The 22,622-nt window shown below is 39.7% G+C and overlaps 1 protein-coding gene across 2 annotated transcripts in view; it reads left to right on the top strand.

Moving 5' to 3' along the window:
• CSMD3 (CUB and Sushi multiple domains 3) overlaps nucleotides 1-22,622 on the top strand; it is a 1,168,516-nt gene that overhangs the window by 166,133 nt on the left and 979,761 nt on the right. For both annotated transcript variants that reach the window (XM_005287288.4, XM_008168301.4), the window contains exon 3: nucleotides 16,207-16,319. In XM_005287288.4, the coding sequence (XP_005287345.2) occupies nucleotides 16,207-16,319 (113 nt within the window). The remainder of the gene's footprint in view (nucleotides 1-16,206; nucleotides 16,320-22,622) is intronic.

Raw genomic sequence — 22,622 nt, 5'->3', positions numbered from 1 at the left:
TGGAGTCAGGGAACACGTTTTCCACATGTACTATAAGGCTCCTCGCGTGCTTGTAAGTATTGTAAAAAAATAATGATCTGATAAACTGCTCCCTTGTCACCACCACCTGCTTTAGACAGAAGTTAAAGTCCACTATAGCTATGCTATTGGTCGAAGACATATTCCATTGATCTGTCCTCACAGATTGACTGCAGTAAGTTTTTAGAACTTTAATGGGAAAGACTCTTTAGCCAGAAGACCAGTTTGTTGGTGGACTAGTGAGATACTGTGATCTTTTGTTATTGGTAACCCATTAACATTCTCTGAATTGTTCTCACAGGTCCACTTGGCTATAGATGGCCTGATCCAAATTCAGGAGCCAGGAAAGAAAGAGGATGAGCCAGTGGTTAGAGTATTCACTAAGAACTTCAAGAACTAAGTTGACTTCCTGCCTCTGCCACAAAACTACATCTTTTGTCTCTCTGTGCCTCAATTCCACCTCAAATAGGAAATATCATTTTTTCTATTTCACATGGGTGTTGTGAGAATAAACACATTAAAGATTGTGAGATGCTCAGATACTACGGTAATTGGGACCATATCAGTATGGTATCTAGAGAGAGAGAAAGTGACTACAGACTGGACTGGAGAAATTCAGAATCTGACTGCTGCATAGCATTTTAGATGTAGTGGAGGATAATTTTTTTTCTTCCAACACATCACCTGGAAAACTTTGAAAGGCAGAACTATTAGGTTATAGGCCACTTCGGGCATCCCTAGTGTCTCCCCTCAGTAACTGTCCTGATCATTTCCCAACTTCTTTGTAAGTAAGATTAATCCAATCCTGCTTTAGTGGGAGCATATAAAAAGAGAACAGGAACAAATGCATCACTTTCTCTGGTGGCATTTACTCCAGTTCCAAGAACAAAAGTAACTGTTGGCTACAAACTGCAGGATGGTGACATTACATTTGGGCCTGAGCACCAGTCTCTGAACTTGATCAAAATTTGGCTGTGGTTAGACTGTGTGCTTTGGTTTGGTCCTTTTATTGAGAAGGCTCACAAGTCACGGTGTCTAGATTTGTACTTTCCAAAGTTCAAGGAGCAAGAGGAAGTGTTGGATCCACTATTTTATTTTTGTCCTATCTAGATGAAATTATATGTGCTTTTGTGTAAAGGTAGGGATACTAATAGTACTACAAAATTGCAGGACTGTCTTAGTTTTAAAAGATGCTTTCTAATCTTTTTGTGACTAAAAACAAAAACAGAACAGGTGTTGGTAAAGTGCATTGTTTAGTGGCATATACAGCGTAAGTGATTTTTTTGGTAAGAACACAACTTATAACCATATTTTTTTCATATTTCTTTGTGCTACCTTTTTGCATATAATTTTGTTTTTTAAATATCAGTATTTAAGATTAGCTTCTGCTTCTATGCTTTTACCCAGTTGTGCTACTGGAACTGCAGAATCACAGTACATGACCTACATATATTGTTCAGATACCAGAAAGGCTTCCATGCATGTTGAAATATAGAACATGGGTGAGAGAAAAAGCCATATAACTGAACAGAAGTTGAAGGGAGATGCTGGTTTTGCACAGTCAATAAAGAGGGACAACCATAAGTGTGTCAATGTAGAAATGTATAATTTTGCCTTGGCAGCAAAATGCTAGGATGTCAAACTGGATCAAACCTCACCTTTTAAAAATTTTATCCTCTTAAACAATCCTATCTCAGGTCTGATATATCAGTAGTCAGAATAAGAAAATGCCACATTCCTGTAGATGTCAGGGAACCATGTTATGCAAAAGTAAACATTTTGTAAATATCAGAAGAGGAAAATCATTAGATTTAGGCAAGACTGTTGAGGAGTTCCTTAATTTCAATCAATTGGGTGCAATTATTAGCTGACAACAACAGTTAGAGTAGAAAACCTGCTGCTTGGAACAGCTAACGTGTCTTAAAACAGACAGTAAAACAATCTCCTCTCCTGAAGTCATCTACAACTTTCTTTAAACCAGGGTTAATGGAGATAATATTTAGCAGCAATTATTTAGATGCAAGGCCCTGATTCATTACATCTGTATATGAACATTGAATACAGCTGTAAGTTGAAACGTGTCAAATATTAAAATCTAAAGCTCTTATGCTCATGCAAGGAATATGACTAAAACTGGCTGGAATTTTTTTCCATGAAACATTTTTTTTTTCATCAGGAAATGCTGATTTGTTGAAATCTAAACTTTTCTTGGAACATATTTGTTTTGACAAAACTTTTGTTGGGAAAGTTTCTCAGACCCAGGATGGAGTTTTTAGTCAGCAAGCAAGAGAATCCCATCATAGCCCAATAGATGGGTCATTTATCTGGGGTGAGGGATACCTAGATTCAGGTCCCTACTGTGCCTTATTTGGAGCAAGGATTTGAAGGTAGGTATCTCACATATCAAGGGAGTATCCTAACCACTGAGCTATTCATTATTTTGAGGTCTTTCTATAGTGTTTTTCACAAAAAAATTGAAAAGTCTACATTTTATCGTGATGTGGAATGAAGCCAAATGCCCAAACCTCTGTTTTTCATGGAACAGAATTCTTATTTTCCAGCCAGACCTAGATATGACTGTATATACTGTCTCCACTAGCCACTCAATAGGTAAAAGGTCATCACTATGTGCTCCAACCAGTTGTTCCAGCTGTAACCGACTATATTGAAGTCACTCTGATTTGTTTTATAAGCAAATAATAAAGGTGATGGGATTAAATAGGTTTTGGTGGAAAATTGTCCCTTTGTCATGTAACTTATTTTAGGTGTTTATATATCATTGTGGTATCCAGTGGCATCCAGGTAGTAACTGCAGGTATTATTTGAAGACTGTGGAACTGCACAGGTGTAACTGAGGGCAGAATTTAGCTTAAAGAGCTTAGTCATGGGAGGAAAGATGGAAATAACCTACACTGACTTGAATCCTGCATGCAGATGCGGTCGCCCCATCTCAAAAAAAGATATATTGGAATTGGAAAAGGTTCAGAAAAGGGCAACAAAAATGATTAAGGGTATGGAACAGCTTCATATTAAGAGAGATTAATAAGATTGGGACTTTTCAGCTTGGAAAAGAGACGATTAATGCGGGATATGATAGAGGTCTATAAAATCATGACTGGTGTGGAGAAAGTAAATAAGGAAGTGTTGTTTACACCTTCTCATAACACAAGAACTAGGGGTCACCAAATGAAATTAATAGGCGGCAGGTTTAAAACAAACAAAAGGAAGTATTTCTTCACACAACAGACAGTCAACCTGTGGAACTCCTTGCCAGAGAATGTTGTGATGCCAAGACTATAACAGGGTTAAAAAAAGAACTAGATAAATTCATGGAAGATAGATTCATCCATAGAATTTAGCCAGGATGGGCAGGGATGGTGTCACTAGCCTCTGTTTGCCAGAAGCTGGGAATGGGCGACGGGATGGATCACTTGATGATTGCCTGTTCTGTTAATTTCCTCTGGGGCACCTGGCATTGGGCACTGTCAGAAGACCGGATATTGGGCTAGATGGATCTTTGGTCTGACCCAGCATGGTGGTTATTATGTAATTATGACCTTACAGGGCTTGGAGTCACAGGTAAAACATTTTGTTAGTACACTGATGAAATCAGGTATGTAAATTCAGGGAAAGAGAATAAATGTGGAATACCATACTATTGACTCTTTTGGCGTGTAACCATGTTTGAAGGGATCTGTGGAAATTCTTTTATTGCTTTTGTTGATAACTAGAAATGCAATCATTTCAGATTCCTTCATTTGGTTCATGGCCTTTTGTTTGTTATGCTTAATACTTTCAAGACTTCTTGCTTCTCTGTATTCAGTGCTGAATAACCACTATTTTGAAATCAAGTTAAAACTTAACTTGGTTGGGCTTTCATTTTTAAGACACAAGATACAATAAACCAACAGGTAGAAACCATGTTGTTTTCTGTATCCTGCATTCAGTTATAGAAATTACAGTTAGAAAAGACCTGTTAGGCCATTTACTCCATCACTTTTCCAGACTAGTGCAGAATTTTCCCCTATAGCACAGAATTGTTCCCTGCAGTACATTTTCTATGACCTGATCAAAGCCCCATTGAGGTCAATGGAAAGATTCCCACTGACTTCAGTTATCTTTGGGTCAGTCCCCTAGTGCATTGTCCAGTCTCCTAGTAAAAAATGTCCCCAGTGAAGACTGTTTTCTTTAAAAAATCTATAGATGGAAGGCATAATAACAAAAATTGTACAAGGCTGGCAGAGAGCTCTGTATTAATATCAAAATAAGTTATAAAAGGATCATACATTTAGTAAAAATACTGAACGCTTTCCTAGCTCTTTTAGTCTTCATCTGAGTGAACAATTACCAGCAGCCTGAGGGCAGCAAGATAATGCTGTCATCTTATTTACAGCATTATAATCTAATGTCAACAATTTATCTAGCAGCATTTTGCAATGACAAATCAGACTGTTTCCCATCATTTCAGCTTTGGACTTTTGAAGAGATTGCTCTAATTTGATCCTGCAGTTGGAAGTGCATCTTTCCTTAAGGGCTAATGAGTTTAGAAGTTCAGTTTTGTAGCTGAATGTTTACTTGACATGCAATTAGATGTTTATTCCCTTATCTATAGTACCTTTTAGAAAACCATTCTTGATGAATCTTCAGATCCAATAATTCAGAGTCACATGTCATTTCAAGCAGAGCACACATAATACAAAATGAGAATTTTTTTATTAAAAATTCTTAATATATTTTACTTAATAATGATAAGAATATTTGAGAGCATCTATAAACACACACAAAGTATTATTCAGTAAATCCCACTTTGACCCATTATGTAGTAAATTACAGATGAGCGGATTGGTAGCAAGATAAAATCTTTATTATGAACAAGAACTAGGTACAGCAATGAAGTAATAAAACTACCAACTACTCTATATAGCTGCAGCCTGCAACTGCCTTGTTCTGGGCTTTCTTGTTTCTACCCCAGCAGGAAACAACCCAGGAAACCAAAAACAGCATCTATAGTACACAGGAAGTGTAGCAGCTCTACACTTCTTGAAAGGACTTACCCTGTATCACACAGCGGACAGCCTTAACACCCAGGGGAAGATGGGGTCAGGGAATCCTTCTTATGTCAAGGAGCTGTTCCATAACCCTTCCCCAGTTCAGGATTGGAGCAGCTTCTGCATGCCTGTACCCAAACATAGCCAGGAAATGGACAATGGCTCTGTCCTTTCACCAGTGCACTCTCCTACACCCATATCCCCACTGCACAGCAACACAGAGTGTCCAGGATGTGAAGGTGCTTTATGGTGGTTCCTCTAATCCAGCCTATCACCATAGAGTGGAACCGTATCAGTTCATTTATGAGCTGGGGCTCCTGCAGAATGGACCAATCCTTCTTAATTTTTGTTACATACAATTTCATAGAATTCGTAATCTATTTCTCTGAGTGTATTTCACAATTGATGTACTGCCAGGTCACAGCTGATGTGCTCCATGGTCTTACGGTAGAAAATTCCCTTTGGAATTTGGGGATTGATTTTCTATTCTGAGTTCCTTATCTGCCTGTTTTGTTTTTCATTTAGATTCCATCCTGCAGTTGTATTTTTTGTGTATCACAGGTATTTCGTAAGAAGTTGGTTGCTTCCCGCTGAGACTTCAACTACTCCAATCTGTTCAGGAGAAAAGAGACTGACTTTCATCTCTCTTTTGAATTCTGGTTTTTGTCTTAGCATGATAAATGGCAGATTCCAAGGACACAAATAGAAGTGTTTCATTTCACTTCTCCCTCAGGTTCTGTGACATGCTGGCCAGAGTTTTTGGGGGTAGGGAGAGGCAAATGGAAAGTTTTTGTTTATTAATGGTTATTTTTAAAGATATTTGTATCCTAGATCCTATCTTAGGTCTGAATCCTGCAAGTAGGCCCAGGCTGACAGGTACCTGCATCTGAGAAAGGCCCCATTGACTGTGATGGGGTTAAATATGGTGGATTAGGGCCTTGGATAATAAGCACCTAGTTAGCCTATAGAGCTCTAGTTCACTGTGGATGTGGGTGAGAAGGACCATGAAGGGACTGCACAGCACTGAATGTGTGGTCAGAATTGGAGCAACAATAATAGTGTTGCTCTGATTAGGCCCGAATGCTTTTTGGGAGGTGCTGAGTGGAGTTGGGTGAAATTTGTCTGAAACTTTTTGTCAGTGAAAATGCAGATTCAGGTAACTGAAACATTTAGAGAATGTGTGTCAATTTTATTGATTTTGTTTCAGTCAAAAGAAAAATAAATATTTAAAATGGAAACATTTAATTTCAACATTTTTGAAAAGAAAAATTTTGAGTATTTGTAATCACACCAGCTTTTTCTTTAGAAATTAACTACAATTTTATTTTGTTTTAAAGCTCAAAAATGAAACATTTTGTGCTGTGTCAAATGAAGCATTTTATTTGAAACAATTTATTTTCCCCTGACTTTTTTGGAATTGTCAGTAAACTGAAAAATCAGATGTTTGCACAGAGTTAGTGCTTGGTGCTCTCAGCTCCAAAAGCTTCAATAGGAGCTAAGGGTACAGAGTACCTTGCAGGATCAGGCCCATTAGGAGTAATATGTCCTCTTGGAAGCACCTAGTAACCCAGAGTTTGCTTTACTTTTGAGCATTGCAGAAAAGAATCTTCCAGTCTCTCCCCCTTTTTCCCCTGCCTCCCCTGTAAAGACCCATATCTGGCTGACATACAGCCAGGGCCGGCTCTGGCTTTTTTGCCGCCCCAGGCAAAAAAGCCTCCGGCCTCCCCCGCCCCCAGCACAGCAGGGGAGGGCGCGGGGGGGGGGGACGCGGCCGGAGCCCCAGTGGGAGGGCGGTGAGCACCGGCCGGGGCTCCGCTCTCCCCGGCGGCTGGGGGGAGGGTACTGGGGGGGAGGCCAGCCGGAGCCCTGGGGGGAGGGCTGGGGGGAGGGTGGCGAGCCCGGCCGTGGCCCCGCTCTCCCCGGCGGCTGGAGCCGGAATGCCGCACCGCGCCGCCCCGCTTGGTGGGCTGGTGCCTGGAGCCGGCCCTGCATACAGCAATGAGGAACAAAAATTGGTCCCCTCCACTTCTGTACTTCCCTGGTCAATTAAACTAGTGATATCCCCAGAATAGCAAAAAATATGTATAGCATCTAATATCCTGAGTTTCCCAGAAAACAAAAAAGCTTCTTTTTGACCTAACTACTCTTAAATGCTGCTTTGTTTTCCAAAGGTTCTCCTCATAATAAAGAAAGCAGGTAAATAAGTGAGGTGAAAAATAGACTTGTCAGATTTTCAGAGAAGAGATCATTAGGCCACCCTGCTGTTTTTATGGTTTTATTTATGATTACACACTGTGGTACATGAAATTACTACTGTAGAAAAACTTGTTTACCTACCCATTTTTAATAGACAGAGGAACAGTAGACTCCAGTTGCAAAGGATGAATGGTATATGGCAGGCTACCAAAGCATCTGCTAGCCATTATGTAAGGAAATTGTCCCATAGCATACATACTGTATGAGTCACAAGGTGCATTTTGTTGTAATGGTAAATCCACCTGTTTTGCTCAGTAGCAGTGTAAAGCCTAGGGGGAAATGCATTTTTTAAGTGGCATGCTTGTTTGCAGTGCAGTGTTACCCACCATGAGCTCTCTGTGGATGTTGGGGAGAAGAGCAACAAAGGGACATTCATAATAAAAATGACTCGGTGTAATTTTTGCCCCTCATACTGGTCCAAGTAAATGAAAGTGTGGTATCACAAAAACACAAGCTCCTGTTTCTATTGAAATTGTGTTTTGTGATGCCACATAGTTTTGTATGCAAATAGTGCCTGAAGTGAAATTGTATCTTCTCATTACACAAATCTCTTAATTCCACAAGATACAAGATTGCAGCTTTGGTATATCTTTAGGCAAATGATTTTCTCTGGAAGGACTATCAATTTTTTATTCTGTATGATAAAAGATCAGAACAAGTATTAGCTGTGCCCAGTTTCAGTTTGTTCCCAGTACTCTCTCTCTCTCTCTCTCTGTGCTTGGTGTCCAGACTTAATTTTATGTTGTATGTTAACTATTTTATCGAAGGAGGTCCAAATGCCAATAGGCAACTGCACAGTACATTCAATTCAGATAGATGCAGGAGGTCAGCAATACTGAGAAGACATCAGTGGGTAGAGATGTGCACATCTGTTCCACTAAGCATGTATATGCCAATCTACACTTTTACAAACTTTTACAGAAATCTCTCAAATGTACAAAACACAATCTTCCTTGATCCAGTGATTCCTACAGAGAGTAGAGGATGGCTGCAAATGAAAATATGCTGATACTCTAGACCTGAAGCAGAAATGAACGTGCTTCATTTTTTCTCATTACTGGTTTCATCCTTTTGTGAACACTGGCTCTTGACTGCTATGGTTTCTTGCTAGAGGAGCCAGTGCTCCTGCTTGTTGCATCTCTACATGTACTTTATGAGGTTTGAACACTGGTGACTCTAACCATTTCCTTGTACCATCATCCATCATCTTCTGCAAAAGTAGCAAGACCTTATCAAGAAACAGCAGCCAAAAGGTTTCAGAAAAATGAAATCACAAAGGGTTGAAACCACAGTGAAGCCTTCTTTGATACAAATGGAATGTGAGATATGAAATTTAATTTTGATAAGCATGGGCTCAGAAAAACCGTGAATATGGGAGTTTTCACTATATTTATATACACAGTGGATATTGACGTTGGGAGACAAATTCTTCTTTTGCATAAATATCCCACCTCAAGACTCACTTCTGCCATGTTAACTAATGTTGGCGGGGGAAGGAACAGGTGGAGATAGCTGTTGTATTTTTTGTTTTGTTTTCAGATTTTTTTAAAAAATTGGAACCAACAAGCCTGTATAATTGTGAGATCTTAGTACTGTTTGATGACCTGACTCCTCCCTGTTTTCTCCTTGTGGATTGTTACACTTGCTTGTTATGCCTTGTTTTCAATGAAAGAGTAAGCTCTTTCAGGTAGGGTCTGTGTCTGTCTATGGTTTTGTACAGCACCCAGGGCCGGCTCCAGGCACCAGCTTGGCAAGCAGGTGCTTGGGGCGGCCAGTCCAGAAAGGGGCGGCACGTCCAGCTATTCGGCGGCAATTTGGCGGAGGGTCCCTCACTCCCGCTCCGAGCGAAGGACCTCCCGCCGAATTGCCACCGCAGATCGCGATCGCGGCTTTGGGGGGGGGGGGGGGGGGGAGGGGGCTGCTTGGGGCGGCAAAAACCCTGGAGCCGGCCCTGACAGCACCTAGCATAATGGGGCTGTGATCCTAATTGAGGCCTTTGTAACACAATACAAATAATAATCAGAAAGTTGTTTGGATAATTAACATTCAAAGAAAGTTTCACATCAGTTGGTTACTTTTGTTATTCAAAGCAGTGTGCGTATTATAGAATATAGTTATTACTTCTTGGCTATGCCAAATACTGTTACTAAGTGATCTGTTAAGAACATGTAATTGCACGTAAAAGAGAGAGAGAGCATGCTATCCCATATAATTTCAAATTCTAGCAAGCCAATTAAACAATGAGAAGAAACAGGCAGCACATTTCTGCGCAGCTATTGCATAAGGGTGGTGATAAAAGGAAGAAGGGTGGAAGTAAAATTACCTGATCAGCCAGGACTAATAACTTCCTAAAGGGCAGGAGTCACAAAAGGAATTAGGTGCTTAGCCACTGAACTCTGTGGGTACCTAAATTCATACAGTGCTTAAATTTTTACAGTCAAAGTTTCCTAGGTACCTCTGTTTCTACATCTGAACATGCACTGAGCCCCACACCAGATGTCTGGATGGCTAAGTCTCAAAGAGATAGGCATTACTCTGCCAAATTCCCCTGTGGGGCCTGATCTGGTAGATGTGCTCAGACACTGCCTACCAGATTAATGCCCTATAGGTGAGTTTGCACAAAACGGCCAAGAGCAGCAGCCCCTCATATTTTTTTTAATCCAGTGGTGAGGGTACTCACCTCAGATATAGTAGACCGCCAGCTCAAGTCCCCCTTCCACCGAAGGGAGACAAGGCATTTCAACAGGGTTCTGCCACCTCTGTGGTAAGTGCCCTAACCACTGGCTATTCTGAGGTGGGGTTCCTTCAGTCTCTCCTCTTGAAGCTGATCTGCTGTGGATAATACAGAGTCATTACAGCATGGGGACTGGATCTTGGGGAACCCACCACACAGGTAAGTGCTCTAACCACCAGGCTACACAGTCAGTTTCATACTTACTCTTTCTCTAGCCTGATGGCTTTTTTAAATTATTTATCCACAGTGGAAGAGCTTCAAAGGCAGAAACTGATGGAGTTCCCCATCACAATACTGTACAGCCCAGTAGTCAGGGCACTTACCTGAGAGGTGGCAGATCCCTGTTTAAATTCCTTTTCTCCCTCAGGTGGAGGAGGGACTTGGATTGGGATCTCCCATATCCCAGGTGAGTCCCTAGCTACTAGGCTAAAAGTTGAGGGAGGTTGTCTTCCACCCACCCACAGCCCCAACCTCTTGCCAAAACGGCATAGGTGTTTAACACAAGGGAGGTTTGCAGCTGAGAATTCTAAGCAGCGGCAAGTGCCTCTCTGCAGCCCTGATTTAGGGGACTATCTCTGAGAAAAGGGCTGGCCTCACACCCCATTGACTAGCTTAGGCAAGGAGCTGTCTAGCATGTTGGTTTTGTGAACCCCATTCTGAGGCACCAATCTCTCCCCATTAATTGTATAGGGAGCCTAGGTGCTGAACTCAGGCTTTGAGAATCCTAATGTTTTTCTAGGCACCTAAAAGATAGGTGCCACAATGCTCAGCATCACCACACCTAAATTACTTTGTGAATCTAGCCTGAAATGCATTGGGGATGTAATGCAAGCCTTATTGGTTACTGCCCATCTAAACATGTATAAGTACAATAACGTTACAATAGGACAAATGTCCTAATTATTAACTACTACAACCTTTATTAGCTGGACATTATAAACATGTAACTGAAATCAATACTGTAGAAACAGGAGGCTCCAATTGTGTGTGCCATTTAATTTCAAAGTAAGGAATTATTTTCATTAGGAGTACTGGCTTGGATTGTCTAGTTTTATATGGTTGGTAAGTACAGTTTGCAAGAGTGTGGCACTTATTGATTAGACAACATATTTACTGTCTTAATTATGTGAATAAATTATAAATTAACATGAACTAATTGGTTTTTATTCATGTTTTTGGTGTAATCATGCACGCTACTTCTGTTAGGTTCTAAGTCCATTTAAAAAGGAACATATATTAAGAGCTGATTATGTAAAGGGTAAGTCTGATCAAGAAGACATTTTTCAGATTACACTTCAAGCCTGAAGAATTATTAGAACATACTGTTAGCTGGAAATGAGCACATTTGCAAAGTGAGTATTAGGTAAATAACTTCATAATTGAATCCCCTACGTTTTAAAGGCTAGACAATGCCACCTTACTTATGTTGAGTAGCACCATTCTTCTCAAGCAGCTGCATTTCAGTGGGGCTATTCGAGGAGTAAGATACTAGTTAACTTCAGTAAGGGTGGCAGGATCTGGCCCTAAACCAGTATTGGCAGAGGAAGAGAAAAGTGATAATGTGCCATGCAATATTTAAACACATGGACTTTCCATTTTAGATGTCACTTTGATGCATATATGTCTTAGCAAACTATGTATGGAATTATACACCCCAAACCCTGACTTCATTGATCTACCAATACCATTCGGCTGCAGTATTAAAACAAGGGCATGAGACACAAATATCTTAAACTTTGTAACAAACTCATTGTAACTGATGTATTTGTTCCCACACAGGAGGAGTGAGACACTGGACAATCTATTAATTTGTTTTCCTATTTGAATAAAAATACAGTCTCATAAACAAAGAAGGAATACCATTTGGACAAACACATTTACATTACAGGCACTTACTAGGAATGTTTACACTTTGCTTTATTTAAAATATGCTGAGAAGAATGCTCTAAATCTCCCTCTAAATGTGTATATATATATTTTACATCACTATATATTCTCCAACCTGGTCATGCCTAAATGACAGCATTCATGTGAATGGGGTGTGGGAAAACCGGGGATAAGCCTTTAGCCAGCTCCACCCACTGCACAATGTGTGTGCACATACGCACACACATTTGTTTGGCTGGTTATGGATCTGCTTGGAGACCTAAACTCCTTTTGAGGATTTTTTCTTTTTCCCTGGTCTCTTCCTCTTGCTGAGTGCAGTCACTATAAAGTGAGGCAACACTAGTCTTGGCAAGCCAGTCAATTGACCAGTCAAATAATGTCAATTGGCCAACTATTATTTTACCATGGTCATTTATTATCCGATATTCCAGAAATAATGCCCTTAGGTAGGCGGTAGCCTCCCTTTCTGACTGCATCATTGTACCATGTGTCAGAAAGCTACTTAAATTCTACTCTACTACATGCTAATGAACCTTCTCAGGGTGAAATGATGAAATTGTTAAAAGTTGAGCATTTTGATTAGCTGGAGTCTTTCTAGAACAAACATTGTATGTATGTGTATCTTTAGTTGCATCAATACAGGCAACAGCTAACAAAGAAGATTAAACAAGTTAAAATACATGAACCCTGCCCCTGGGAGTTTACAATCTAAACTGACTAGACCAACCCCCCTCCCCCCAAAATTAACCCACAAGACAATGGGGGAGGGAGAAGAGGATTCACACTCACTAAACCTCCTCTCTCAATGCAAACAGAAAAATTAAGCCTCTGTCATCATCCACAAAGCCCCCCAACACCTCTGTCATCATCGGCAAAGCAAATAACCTACATTAAATACCCATGTAAATCCATGTAAATAAACCCCCAGTTCCCTTCCACACACACCCAAATATATATCCCCATCCAAAAGATATCTCCAAAAAGATAATGAAAAGCAAGATGCTTGTAGAGTAGGTCTGCTGCCTACTTAGCATAAGTCCATTTAAAATTACTTTTTCCTTTTATATATGTTTATTTTATTTCTGTTTAATTTCTTGTCTTTTGTAACGCTTCAGTCTTGAATAACATTTTCATTAAAATAAAAACCTAACATTGCTAAAAAAAAGTTATAATTATTTGTTCATTTTTTGAACTTCATGTAATTGTTTTTTTGCATTTTTCTAAGTTAAAATAACTCAGTAAAGTATTTTTTTTTATAATTAGGTATAAGTATCTATCTAAGGCAAAGCCTTTCCATATAAAGTCTTATTATTTTTTGTTACTGTTGTTTCGGTTCTAATAAATTAGTAACTTAACCTATTTAACCATTTGACTTATAACAATATTTGACCAATGTTTGACTGGTCAATCAACCAATTATTTTTGGAAGGGTCATATGCCCAACTGTAGGCAACACTCCCTCATCACATGACTGTTAGTCCTATCATGACCAAAATTAGTGTGTGTTCCCTTCCTACTTTTGAGCTGTTTTAACTATGGATCCAGACCAGGCAGAAGAAGATTAAAGAGAAAGTGTTCCTTGGGGGGAAATTGAATTGATTCTTTACCAAATTACAGTCACAGATGAAGCAGCAATCAAGACATCTCTAATTAAATGCCCTTCAGAATACAGAGTAGCTAGTCACCAGAGAACATTACAAAATTAACTATAGTATCTAGAGTAGATAGCTCTCAACATCAGTATAATTGGTACACTTTGCAGAACTCATGGAGTAATGCCTTAAGGTTAAAAAAAAAGAAATCACATTACTGATATCCTGCCTATACTTATTATACAGTACAATTTGTGAAAAATAGAGAAGAATGTTCAGTAACTTCAAACCCTGACTTTTAGCATTCTAGACTTTCCATCAATTTCAAGCTCCTGCTTATAGGAATGGAATTACTGATCATAATTAAACTCTATATATTTCGCATTTTATGAGTAAGAGTGTGCCTGAATTTCTATATTAGCAGCAGAAAATGTATTAGTTATTGAGACACCATGGTATTTGTACTGCTTCAATCAAGACCAAATTGAAATTGCTATGATGTAATGTTTTTCATATCTTTTTTTCTTCAGGAAACAAAATCCACACCTTCATTAATAATTCACATTTTTTCCCTTAAAAATATCACAATATCTTTTTTCTCACTTTTATAAAGGAAAAAATGCTCAGTAGCTGTGTTGCTGGTCAGCAATCTACTGGCTCCTGATACACGTCTTTATCGATCCAGCAAGATCATCTCTCCACATTATCTGCTGTTTTCTTCTTTAGTGTTTCTGAAGAAAAAAAAGTTATGAAATAGTTTAAAATATGTCTAGTGAGAGGAAAAGGAACCTCCACATACATCAGATTTAAGAATAGGAGCAAAATACTGAGTTTGCCGTTCTCCTATAATGAGCTCTGGATCTGTTCCTGGGCGGCACTGCACACTCCTGATAGGGGTTGAGAGTTCTCAGCACCCATCATTTGCAATGTGTGTTTAGTTATTAGGTTGGGAGTCTCTTTTGTTTTGGTTTTGCTGTGTTATATTTTATATTAAGTGAAAATATTTTCCCAGAAACTCGATGGACACAGGTATTAGAAAAAATGAGGGAAAATGTCCCCCAGTGAAATGGAAAGAAAGGAAAAAAAACCTATATTTAAACAAAATAAAATAATAATGGGTCAGCCATAAAATCACAAAAGCAATGAAATTCTAAGTTGAGACTTAAAGTAAACTATTACTTTACTATCATGATTTTGAAATAGAAAGTCTGAGTTGACAGAAACATTATACACTGTAACTTTGAAATCAGGAAGGTGAAGCTTTGTTAGATCAATGAATTCTAGAGGAGAGCCCTTTACCCCTCCCATACAAAATGCCCTGCTGGCAGCTCCCAGACAGTTCCTGAGGGATTGTGGTGATAGCATACTGGCTGATCTTATCTGCTGTGGAAGTGATTTCAGAGGAAGGAATTCTCTCAAGTAACTAGGATCCAAATTATAACGCACTTTAAAAGAAATCAGTTTCCATATTTGAATTGTACCCACACCTGTAAGAAATAGGTAGTGAATTCAATCTGTGGAGTAGTTGCATAACTTGCTCCTTCAGTTCCATCCATTAAGTGGTTAGGCTGCAAATGCTGCACCAGGGGAAGAAGCTGAATTTTTTTTCAAGGGCAGCCCCGTATAGGGAGTATTACAGTTTTATGAAGCCACAAGTACATTGATTTACAGGCAAAGTCAATACTAAAGAGAAATTCTACACAATTGGGGGTCCAACTGTAACCTTAGTATTGCAAACGTCACTGATGAATACTGAGCATGTGTCCTCAAGCATGTCCATCAAATTCCCTAGCTAATTTTGTCAGCCAGCCAACATCACTTTTGTCCTTTGTAATTTCAACCTTGGTGAATTTACTCTACTACAAATCCCAGTATCAACGAGGCACTTGGAAAGCAAGATGCTGCAACACCTGAGTCAGATGAAATGGAGATGCTGGACTGAATGTCAAACTGTCTTCCACAGCTGCCTGTTGTGTATATATGGATCTGACAAAAAACAAAAACAAACAAGCACAAACAAACAAACCCAAAAAACACCACAGCTGGAAAACCCTGCAATAGAGCCTTTTGAGTGGATGAGTAATTACTCAACAATACCCTCTGGGATCTCTCTCTGAATTAAAAACAAAACCATCCGAGCAATTCTTCCCACAATTACTAGGCACTACAGTAGACTTTAGAAAAACACTTCTGTGAGGTTAAGATACATAGTGTAAATTATCCTAACAGCCCACATTTATGTGAACTGTGATCCCTTCCTTTTTTGTGTATAAAACTGTATACTGCGTAAAACTCTGTGGACAAAAAACCATCTAACATAAGATCTCTCATAACTATCTATAAAATATATAATGTAAAAAATATTGGGACAGATCCTTAGCTGGTGTAAATCTGGCATGCCTGTGTAATTTCTAGAGTATTAATGTCCCTCTTTATGTACAATCTTCCTGAGCTGACCTACCTCACCTGTGCCAGGCCACATAAATGTCAGTTGAACAGCTTCCTTATGAGATTTTAGAAAACCAATTTCACAAATAATATAAACTATATATTCTACTCCTTTATATAGATTGTCTGTCTTATGATGGACATTTGTAGTGAGCAATAAGTTTGAAACAGTACAGTTGCATTTTTATACACAATTAACCATGAGTTATGCTTATATTTTTAGGTTAACAGGATTTCATCTTCCTCCACCTGTGACAAGTACAAAGTCTGTGTTTTCACTGCGTTTGACAAGTGACTTTGCAGTTAGTGCCCATGGGTTTAAAGTATACTATGAAGGTAAGAGAGCATGATTAACACTCTTCTTAACAACAGGATTTGAAAGCTTTACCTCATCCCTACATATAACAGGGCTCAAATGTGACATTTTGCTAGTTGAACTGAACCAGGTACATTTATTAAAAGGTTTAAAATATTTCAATAACCTTTCAATTAGATGCCAGGATCTGTCATAAAAATCAAAGGTTTTAAATACTCCATCATAAATTCCTTATCTTGCCCCAAAACTGATTGATTTCCCACATTGTTTTTCAACCCATCTCACTGTCTGATAGTTGTGGCATTAACATTTTGGAAAAAGTATTACATATACTTGTAATGACTATAATTTTTAGTATTTTCAAAGTTTGTTAGGCCAAAAAATACCAAGTATTAAAGGTTTGCTGATCCTAGCTGAACATTTATTTGTGTATTATATACAAGAAAATGTATAGTAACTAAAGGCAAGATTCTGGCCTCCATACAAACATTGAGTACTATCATGTTCCGCAAAAAGTCAGCTTGAAATCAATTATGCACAATGAAAAGAGGTTAGCTGTGATTTTTTCCCCCCATCTGCTTTCAGTACATGAAGAAGGGTAATCGAGGATACAAGTTTATTCTCTAAATGTTTCCTGGGCCCGTGGAGCAGAACCAAAGTTTCTGGTTTTACTGTTTATATAGGAGAGGTGATGGTTAAGTTCTGACCTGCTGTCATTGCTGCCGTCAAGAGTCCCTGTTGGGGTCTTCTGAGGCTTCAATATGTGTGTAGGCATCAGCTTGAATGGAATAATGTGTCATCTTCCTTAATCAAAGGACTATGTTTGTTACATAGGTTCAAAGAGAACTCCTTTATAATCAACCTCATCTTTAAGTTGTCTTTGCATAGTATGAATACTCTGGCCCGGCAAATGGTTTGGCCATCACCTTCTATATTTCAAAGCAGTGATTGTGCAATCCCATTTGTGCACAAAATCAGGTCTATTTCCTTGTGAATTCCAAGAGTAATAAATCCTAGGGATCTGTGGACTCTTTTTATTGGTGCTGACACATAGCTGATCTCTCCCCTTTTAGTTAGGGTGTCTATCAGCTAACCAATAGCTATAAAATATCTGAAGAAGGTCACATCTCTGAGTTTTATCCTCTTTGTTCCTGTGGATCACTCTGATTTAATCTATGGGAGTTTAAGCAGCTGAGGTGCAGTTTGGGGAGGCAGTGATTAGGAAGATGCCTGGAGGCTCATCTTCTGCACAGAGGACTTATGACTGATATGCATATAGAACACCTATGACTGATGCCAAGCGAAGTTACTTGTCTTCAGCCACAGACACTGCTAGGAACTGTTTACTTGAATACTGCAAGATAATATGCAGTTTGAATACTAATTCACACAAATAGTTTTCCCTAAATCATGTAGTTAATTAAACAAGGAAATAAAAAAAAAGGTTATTTGCCAGTTTTTGAGACCCGTTTTGTAGTTTCTGGTTGTTTTGAACATGTCTAATTACTTTGTTTATTCTGCAATTATTTTCTAGTTCACATACAACAGAAGGATAATTTACAGAACTGAAATTTTATCTATTGTATAACAAATTATATTTGGGATGGATTACAGACATTTTTTACTCTATTGTCAATTGTAACAGGTGTTTGGTGGTGATTTTGTCCAGCAATATCTTATCTGGAAATGTGTTAAATTATAAGTATTCAAAGTATAATATATAATTTCTTCTTTCATATTTGGAAAATCTATGGTTTTTTTTCTGTTGCTTTGATGGATAATGTTGAAAGATTCCAGGGACTTTCAAGGTCTAAGTGCTTTCTGCACTTCTATAAGGGGTCCTTTAGGTATTTCATACTATTTTTAAAAAATGTTGGGGGGTTCTGTTTGGTTGGCTGGTTTTTGTTTGTTTGTTTGCTTGCTTGCTTGCTTGCTTGTAAATACTCTCAAAAATCCAATCCTGAAAAAAAACAAAAACAAAAACAACATCACAACAACAATACAACCTCAAACATTTCTCATCAGGGTAAAAAAAATTGCTCTATGCACATAAAACCAGATTATTTGGGCTCTGAGCAGATGGCATGCAGGGAGGTTGGGGAGTTCAAGTTTACACTCTCCAATAGCAGCTGTTGTCCCTTGGCTTTGGTACTGGCACCACTGGACCTGTATAAACCTGCATGTGTGTGGCCCATTCTCAGGTACACAATGGCCCTGATCCTGCACTATTAAAATTAATGAGAGCTTTGCTCTTGACTTCAGTGAGCTATGGATCAAGCCCAAAATGTGAAAGGTTGTACAGGAAAACCTGTGTGGCTGGTCAGCTGGCAGACTCCTCACACAGCTTCAATCCCAGGCTTAAGCAGCACTTTAACTTTCAATGGGACTTGAACTCCTCAGTCATTTAGGAACTTTAGAAAATTTCCCCCTGTGTCAAAATAACCACTGTTTCTTGTAACAAACTAATTAAAACTCTTCTAGTTAATGACACTTGGGCCCTGATTCAGCCAGGCATGTAAGCATGAGCTGAAAGTTAAAGAAACATATGCTTTGCTGAATCTGGTCTCAAGTGTTTTATTGTATTCTTCCAAAAGAATGAGATGAGACTGTGTTGTCTAAATATACAAACTTGTAATGCAGCCAGAGGTCCCTCACCCTCCCTCCCTGACCCACAGGAGAACCTGCCTCCCCTAGAATGGGTGATAGGCAGCATCATCCCCAACAACACCACTTATTTCAATTCCCATTCCCCTGCTTAGCTTGTCTCTCAAACTGCACTCCCCTGCAACCCAGCTGATGGAAGAGGGGATGACTATTAGATTACATTCATTTGATGTCTTACTCTTTGGTATTAGAGAAAAGATTTATTTAAATGAGATTCCATATCAGTAGACTCTCCAGTACTTTACCCCTGCTCTTCATGAACACATGCAACCCTGTAAATAATATTTTCAAAACTGTGTCTCTATCTAGCACCCTAAATCCATATGTAGACACCTGATGTGGCCCAATTTTGAAAAGTGCCAAGCCCTCAGCAGTTCCTGTTGATCTTTAACATAGCTGCAGGTTGTTCAGTGCCTCTGAAAATCAGGCAATTTATTTAGATGTCTGAATGTGCAGTTAAAATTTGAAACTTATTTAAAATTAGATGAATAGTTTATTAGTTGAAAAATGCAGCTTCGCGTCAACCAAAACTATACACAAATCAGGGTAAAATTAGGCAAATAGTTTTGGACAAAAAATTAAAAGAAGAAAAATATTCAAAAAAGTACAAATGTTCAGTTTGACATTTTTGAGTTTAAACATTTCAACTTTTCTTTTTGAAATGTTTCATTTAGAAAATTAGCTACATTTAATTCAAAAAGGGGGAGAAAACACCTCAAAATTAAATGAAATATTTTGTTTTGAGTTGAGTGAAACGTTTTATTTCAACTGGTTTTTTTTTTTTTTTTTTTTTCAGTTTTTCATTTTGGCAAGAAAATACAAAAAAAATGTCTCTTTTAGGTCATCCCAAATCATACATTTTTCTAGCTTTTTTTCTCCGCTTTAGACACCAAACCAAAAACACAATTATGTTTCTACTCTACTTCCACACCCCCGATTAGCAGATGGAGTTGGTGTTGCAACACATTTAGAATCAGAGGATATGCAGCTTGGTCACTGGTTTTGTTTGAATGCAAGAAGATCATAGAATCATAGAATCATAGAATATCAGGGTTGGAAGGGACCTCAGGAGGTCATCTAGGCCAACCCCCTGCTCAAAACAGGACCAATTCCCAACTAAATCATCCCAGCCAGGGCTTTGTCAAGCCGGGCCTTAAAAACCTCCAAAGAAGGAGATTCCACCACCTCCCTAGGTAACGCATTCCAGTGCTTCACCACCCTCCTAGTGAAATAGTGTTTCCTAATATCCAACCTAGACCTCCCCCACTGCAACTTGAGACTTGTTCTGTCATCTGCCACCACTGAGAACAGCCGAGCTCCATCCTCTTTGGAACCCCGCTTCAGGTAGTTGAAAGCAGCTATCAAATCTCCCCTCATTCTTCTCTTCTGGAGACTAAACAATCCCAGTTCCCTCCGCCTCTCCTCATAAGTCATGTGCTCCAGACCCCTAATCATTTTTGTTGACCTCTGATGGACTCTTTCCAATTTTTCCACATCCTTCGTGTAGTGTGGGGCCCAAAACTGGACACAGTACTCCAGATGAGGTCTCACCAATGTTGAATAAAGGGAAACGATCACGTTCCTCGATCTGCTGGCAATGCCCCTACTTATACAGCCCAAAATGCCGTTAGCCTTCGTGGCAACAAGAGCACACTGTTGACTCATATCCAGCTTCTCGTCCACTGTGACCCCTAGGTCCTTTTCTGCAGAACTGCTACCTAGCCATTCGGTACCTACTCTGTAGCAGTGCATAGGATTCTTCCGTCCTAAGAGCAGTACTCTGCACTTGTCCTTGTTGAACCTCATCAGATTTTTTGGCCCAATCCTCTAATTTGTCTAGGTCCCTCTGTATCTGATCCCTACCCTCCAGTGTATCTACCACACCTCCCAGTTTAGTGTCATCTGCAAACTTGCTGAGAGTGCAGTCCACACCATCCTCCAGATCATTAATAAAGATATTAAACAAAACTGGCCCCAGGACTGACCCTTGGGGGACTCTGCTTGAAACTGGCTGCCAACTAGACATGGAGCCATTGATCACTACCTGTTGAGCCGACGATCCAGCCAGCTTTCTATCCACCTTACAGTCCATTCATCCAGCCCATACTTCTTTAACTTGGCGGCAAGAATACTGTTGGAGACCATATCAAAAGCTTTGCTAAAGTCAAGGAATCACACATCCACTGCTTTCCCCTCATCCACAGAGCCAGTTATCTCATCATAGAGGGCAATTAGGTTAGTCAGGCATGACTTCCCCTTGGTGAATCCATGCTGACTGTTCCTGATCACTTTCCTCTCCTCTAAGTGCTTCAGAATTGATTCCTTGAGGACCTGCTCCATGATTTTTCCAGGGACTGAGGTGAGGCTGACTGGCCTGTAGTTCCCTGGATCCTCCTTCTTCCCTTTTTTGAAGATGGGCACTACATTAGCCTTTTTCCAGTCATCCGGGACCTCCCCCCATCGCCATGAGTTTTCAAAGATGATGGCCAATGGCTCCACAATCACATCCACCAACTCCTTTAGCACCCTCGGATGCAGCGCATCCGGCCCCATAGGGGTCTGGAGCACATGACTTATGAGGAGAGGCTGAGGGAACTGGGATTGTTTAGTCTCCAGAAGAGAAGAATGAGGGGGGATTTGATAGCAGCCTTCAACTACCTGAAGGGGGATTCCAAAGAGGATGGAGCTCGGCTGTTCTCAGTGGTGGCAGACGACAGAAGAAGGAGCAATGGTCTCAAGTTGCAGTGGGGGAGGTCCAGGTTGGATATCAGGAAAAACTATTTCACTAGGAGGGTGGTGAAACACTGGAATGCGTTACCTAGGGAGGTGGTGGAGTCTCCTTCCTTGGAGGTTTTTAAGGCCCGGCTTGACAAAGCCCTGGCTGGGATGATTTAGTTGGGAATTGGTCCTGTTTTGAGCAGGGGGTTGGACTAGATGACCTCTTGAGGTCCCTTCCAACTCTGATATTCTATGATTCTATGATTCTATGATTTATGCTCATCCAGTTTTTCTAAATAGTCCCAAACCACTTCTTTCTCCACGGAGGGCTGGTCACCTCCTCCCTATACTGTGTTGCCCAGTCCAGCAGTCTGGGAACTGTCTTGTTCGTGAAGACAGAGGCAAAAAAAGCATTGAGTACATTAGCTTTTTCCACATCCTCTATCACTAGGTTGCCTCCCTCATTCAATAAGGGGCACACACTTTCCTTGATTTTCTTCTTGTTGCTAACATATCTGAAGAAACCCTTCTTGTTACTCTTAACATCTCTTGAGTTAGTCATCCAGGCCCTGAGATACAGAAGGAAGATGACAATCTGAGTCCAGTGAATGTACCACTATTGTTGTATTTACAGGCTGTCTGTGAACGAGTTGGTCCTCAATTCTGTCTGCCATTCTTCCATGTTCACACACTTGGGTAAGATCAATTTCTCCACCATTGAGAGAGAACACTTTTGTAGTACAGACAAAGTAACCTAGAAAAAAGGAGTATGTATAAAATAATATGCAAAGCTGTAAATGAGACAAACTGAACAGCGCTGCTCAAAAGAAGAGGAAGACATGACAGTTGGTTCAAGTAAATTAAGTAGGAGAAATATTGAGTCATGAGCTTTGCCAGCAGCAAAATATTGGTTTCCTTTTTCTCACCGAATGCTGTCTTAT

Source organism: Chrysemys picta, chromosome 2 (assembly GCF_011386835.1).
Source record: "Chrysemys picta bellii isolate R12L10 chromosome 2, ASM1138683v2, whole genome shotgun sequence".
NCBI classification, from domain to species: Eukaryota; Metazoa; Chordata; order Testudines; family Emydidae; genus Chrysemys; species Chrysemys picta.
Note: the sequence above shows the minus strand (reverse complement) of the source record. Positions and strands in the feature narration are given on the sequence as shown.